Raw genomic sequence first — 5,687 nt, forward strand, 5'->3', positions numbered from 1 at the left:
CGCTGGTGTCCATGTACGGCTGCACGTGACAAATAAAAGTCCTGCAGCTGATGTGTGACAGTGGGACAAGTCGTAGTAAAATATTAAGTTTATAGAATATTTATCCAAAAAAAGAAAGTCTTTGTGATTTTTCAGCACCTGCATATTTCATGTTGGAACAGAACCTGCCGTGTATCACCCATAGCCAATATTTTCATATAAATAAGAAATAAAGTTTTCAATTATTTTGCACCATTGCGACTGTGTGACTTCTTCCCCCGACTGTGGCTGACAGATGAGCTTTGAAAACTATATTAAATGGTAAATCAATGATTTACTACCAGCAGCTGCACCACCTCATTTGTTACATTAGGGTGAAATATTTATCCTTGAATGCTGCAAATTTTGAAATATATTTGTTTCTGCACAAGACATTTAATAATAATTTTGTTTCAAATTTGACTCCAACAAATATTGTTTGATTTATGGTCAACCTGTTAAATTCAGCTCTTATTAAGCATTTAATGCACAAACATCTATTCATTTGAGCTGTACTGTGTGCGTGTGTGTGTGTGTGGGGGGGGGGCACAATTATCACACGAGACATCAATACAAAACTGTGATATTCACACATCAAGGTGTTTTTAGTCCCTGTTCCCAGTGTCAAATCTGGCTTTAATTAAAACAAAATGCCTTTTGTTTTATTCTTATAAAAGACATGATTGAATACAACAATGTAACTAAAGATTTTACCCCAATTTTTAACATTTCTTTTGGTTCTAAATGTAAATTAAATGTAGCTTCATAACAAGTCGGAGTTCAGACATTTGGTCTTGTTAATTTTTTTCTTTTATAACACACACTCACACACCACTTATTTGAATCTTGTTTTGCTGTCAGGCAAAACACTGACTGCTAATCAATAAATATTCAAGCAAAAAGGAAAGGACAACGTTTATGTGACTCGAGAAATAGAAACGTGCTCTTACATAAGCAGCCGTTGGACATGTCCAAAGTCTGTCCCTTTGTCCATTTACACTGGTTTCACACATCAGCGGGGACACACATCTCTGAAAGTCTGTAAATAACATAAACAGGTGAAACAGACCAAATATGATCCAAGCAATTGTTTAACAGTTGTTCAAATCATCATATTTTGACTCCAAATAAGATTGCAGACTCTGAGGCAAGGATGTGACTTTTGATCCTCTTCCTGTAAGGCAACAGCACCAACCACTACACCACCGTGAGACACGCTTATTTACAGTACGTTTGTAGGACTTCATTCTGAAGTCACACTATGAATTCTTCAGAATAATGAATTGGTGCGCTGTTTTAATGAAAGCCTGGATCATCACAGGAGGAGCAGTCGCCCCTGTGAACGTTGACAGTATTTAATCTGGATTTTCATTCTGATTTAAAAAGCTGTGAAAATCAGATTGAGTCAGTGTGAAGTTTGTCCCTGAATTAAAAGTAAATGTTAGTGTTTTTGAAGGAACAGTCCAGAAAAATGATTCCATGTTTGACACTTGTAAATCTCCATGTGAATCTTTCAACATTTTTTTCAGTTCATAAATTGCAACCTTACCAAATCCAGCAACAAAAGAACAAAAAGATTAGCACAGATAGCAAAAAAAAGAAAAAGAAAAAAGAAATTGCATTGCATTGTGGGTAACACTCCCCCACAGAAACTCCATCTTCACAAGCTGGGTACATTTGGAGAATTTGGCCTGGAAGTTCAGATGCCAAGAGGCCATAAAAGCATAATCACAGTAATACAGTCATATCGTCATTCACCGTAAATAAACCCAACACAGCCAGGTGCAGAGGCTGGAAGTGGCACATACAGTAATGACTCATTTGTCAGCGGACTACTGATGAGCTGAAAACCAGCCCTAAAATGCTGGTTCCGTGTTACCTTGGGAGATTTCAAATGTGCTGTGACAGCTGCTGCTGGAGATTAATGTGAAGTCCATTTGGATGGGAATAAACAGCAGTGTCTCCTCCAACAGACACACAGGCGGCGTGAAGTGAATGTACCTCGCAGCGCAAATTGCCAGGTCGCCGCACAACTATTTGACCTACAAGGAGCATATAAAACGATGATGAAGGGAACAATATTGTATTGACTTATAAATGCATTTCGCCTGTGTGTACAATTGGCTATCTGTCAGACCAGTGCACATCACTGGGGGCACAAACATGACCTTCTTTCTTATTGCTCGCATTTCCAGACGACATGGCCTTGAAATCACCGTGGACTACATGCCAAAAATAAACTTATTAACTTTGTCTAGCTGTGGTGACTTTGCAGGATAAAAGCATTAAGTAAAAATAATTAAAAAAATAAAAAACAGCAGCGTGATCACGGTCAGAGCAGATATGTGTAATTAGTTTCTGTAGAAAAGGTATGAGGACAGTTTCTGATCCGCTTTCCCGCCTTTTATCGCAGCCCTAAAAACCCTACAAAGGCAGGTATTTACGCCTGTATGCAAATTAGCACAGATCTTGAAACAAAAACAAACAACAAATAATGTTTCATTCCACAATCGGCTTCCACAGATAGCGTTTTCCTGGACGCAGATTTGAGGAGTATTTGTATTCCATTTGGAAGCCGTTCTTGGAACAGGGCTGCGTTACGTTTAACAGCCCTTTACTCTTGTCCTATTCATGTTAACACATCAGAAGATCATTGAAAGTGACCTTAAAAATAACGAGGGAAGGATTCTGTGACAAATTCAAATCTGATGGAAACAGGCAGCGTCTTCAGTGTGTGTAAAGGAATAAATAATCTCCGTCGGCCTTTCAGTTACTCAGCATCAGAGCGTATTATAAAATGTTGATGAAACATATTAAATCTGGCCCGTGCACCGAGTTGCTGATGAAAACCCCACACTCCCAAGGATGTTGTTCTCTCAATAAGATATGTACTCTGCTGAATTTGAATTTGCATAATCAATTACTGAGCTTTTAGGGGAGCTTTTTTTTTTTTTGCAACAATTTCTATTTCACTTTTTCTCCAAATGTGCAGTGTAGGATTAAAATGACTGCACTCACTGTACTGCATAATTTCTGCTGATGGCTGTCTGTGCTGGTTACGCTTTAAACTCATCAATGTCTCATCAATAAATCATTTGGCACACTTTGCACTTAACCTACATATGCTCGGACCCCAGCAGTGACCGACTGTTCAAATGTGACAGCGGTGCAGCGATAGTTCACTGACAGAGTGTCAGAGTTTTCAAAATGGAGATGCATGAACATAGCTACTCACCTTTGTGGAGTTCATGCCATTAGTGCTGATTAACAGGAGCTGGATATCCCCCTCTAACGTCTGCAAATGAGTCAGAAATTAGTCGACTGATATAAAATGTGTCACATTGTGTTGTACAAAGTGATTTCAAATATGTATAACACCTGGAGCAAGTGTGAGCACCAGGCCTGGTTCTGTAGAAATAATGGTTTTTACCTCATTTTTCCACTTGAGCTGCGGCTGCGCTCCCTCATTTGCATGCAAGGAGCTCGTCGGAGGAACCTAGGAGCTTTCAAAGCCAGTCTCCAGGTGATGCAGCAGCTAGAGATTTTACATCTGATCACCGCTGACAGGAGTTTTGATCATGTAGACTCAAACTAGGTGAGGAGTTCTAGGTGTTTACAAATTCACACTGGGACTTCTCTTGGCAGGGAGATAATATTTCATCTTTAAAATCTCATGTTTCTCAATTAGAACTATCGCAATCAATTGAAAACGACATGATTTTCATCTGCGCATTTTATTTCCAAGGCAGCAAGAACATTCACTGGAACATTCATTGAAATAAGGTCACTGTAATTAGACCAACTGTATAAATATACATACATATTTACAAAGAACAGTTTAAATTAGTTTACAAATATTTACAGCATCAGAATCAAATTAATCAGCAATGTTTTTCTGGTTGTTGTTTTTTTTCAAAAGATAGTTGCAACTTCTAGCTCTGTAGTTACTGTCACAAACTCTGGACTTTTCTTCTGGATTTTTGTGGAGTCCACACCAGTGTCTGGAAGCTGTTTGGGGAAGTAGTGAGGTAAGGTCGCCGTCCTGGAGAAGCTGTACACGTTGTTCTGTGGTTTTGGCCAGTTTGTGCCGTAACCACAGTCCTTCCAAGACGGTGCGAAACCATGATGGTTACCGAAGACCGTGATGGGAGAGAAGCCGATGGTGTATGCGTTCTCTCTGGAGGTTTTCAAGCTCTGTGATGGTATTGCACAGTAGGTGCCTTGACACTCCCCTGATAAGGTGTTAGCACCGCTGGATGAGCCTGATGTGAAAGAGACAAATAAAGATGACAAATTGTTGATGCAGATATGACATTGCGGCCATTTGTCATTGTTGTCATTTTGGCAGATATTACTTTTTTTTCAGCAGTTGTGAAATTTTCAAGATTTAACACAATGTGAGGGAAAACTCACTTTTCCTTCTGGGCTGAAAGGTGCTGAAATGTTTCTTTCCTCCGTCGCCACTGATATCAGAGTCACTGTCGTTGAAGTCACTGTCACCTTTGCCACTGTCCTTCATGCTCAACTGGTCATTGTTTCCACTGCCACTGCAAACGCAATCAACACACACAGCGTCAGACACCAGTGTAACACATTAGCCTGATTATAGATTTTTACATTAAAACACAGGTCACACGTCTTTGTTCTCATAAAAAAAAAAACCTTCACCCTACAAGAAAAATGTATGCACGGCGCATTTTAAATGGTGTCACTGCTAAATGGGATTTAACTGTGAACTATTATCCCGTCTGAGAAAAGATAGCTCCTCGTCTTACCTCACTTGCAAGCAGTATTTGTCACCCTGCCACAAAGAGGATGGTTGGAAATGCTTGGAGGGCAGGAACATCTAAGAGAACAAACAAAATAACACCACAAGAGATTGGTTTCCATTTCTGGCACAAAGATCAAGGCAGCACTTGGGAGAGGAAGAGTCATTTGAAAACAACAGATGAAAGAATAGTCTTGCAGTTCACTCACCTTTGTCTCTGAGTCACCACTCCTCTCCTCCAACGAAGAAGTGTCATCCAGAGATGAGGAGTTTGTGTCATGGAAGAAGCCTTTTGGCCCGGTGTATATGTTTGATGCTGTGGAGCCCAGAGCCGGCGTTGGCCCGCCGTCAAACAGGCTGTGACACGCTCGCCTCCTGATGCCACGGCTTTTCCTCCTGCGGCTCAGTTTGTATGTGACAATAACAGCCACTATTGCAATCAACAACAGTGCACAGCCCCCACTTAGCAGGATGATGATAATTAGTGAGCCGTCCAGGACGAGTCCGTCTTCATCACTTGACCCTAACACGATGATGACCTGGTCTTCCACGGGCTCTGTGTTTGAGACAACAAACCTAATAGTGGCACTGCTGGAGAGAGGAGAGCGGCCGTGGTCAGTCACGGAGATTTGGAGTTCCAGCACGTCTCCGATGTCAGACGTCAGCCATTGTTTCAGAGCGATCTCGCCAGTTTCTTTGTTCATGGCGAAGGTCTTGGTGTCACCTTGTACTATCTGAAAGGACAGCTGGCCATTCACTCCCTCGTCTTCATCCCTGGCTGACACTCGAAGGGCGAGGTAGCCGGCGGGAGAATTGAAAGGCAGGGGGATGTTGGCGGTGTCGTTTTGCAGGGGGGGGGGGGGGGGATTTTGGTTATTGTCTTTGTTGGTCACCCCCCTTA

At 41.3% G+C, this 5,687-nt stretch overlaps 1 protein-coding gene across 1 annotated transcript in view; it reads right to left on the reverse strand.

Annotated features, from left to right (window-relative positions):
* Positions 1–3,736: 3,736 nt before the first annotated feature.
* The window catches only part of LOC103392039 (protocadherin 8), a 4,424-nt gene continuing 2,473 nt past the window's right edge, over positions 3,737–5,687 (reverse strand). Inside the window, exons 2-5 of the mRNA XM_017039834.2 lie at positions 4,996–5,645; positions 4,794–4,864; positions 4,432–4,565; positions 3,737–4,280 (exon numbers count right to left, since the gene is read on the reverse strand). Coding sequence (XP_016895323.1) covers positions 3,931–4,280; positions 4,432–4,565; positions 4,794–4,864; positions 4,996–5,645 — 1,205 coding nt within the window. The 3' untranslated portion in view covers positions 3,737–3,930. The remainder of the gene's footprint in view (positions 4,281–4,431; positions 4,566–4,793; positions 4,865–4,995; positions 5,646–5,687) is intronic.

This window comes from Cynoglossus semilaevis, chromosome 16 (assembly GCF_000523025.1).
Source record: "Cynoglossus semilaevis isolate Cse_v1.0 chromosome 16, Cse_v1.0, whole genome shotgun sequence".
Classification (NCBI taxonomy): Eukaryota; Metazoa; Chordata; class Actinopteri; order Pleuronectiformes; family Cynoglossidae; genus Cynoglossus; species Cynoglossus semilaevis.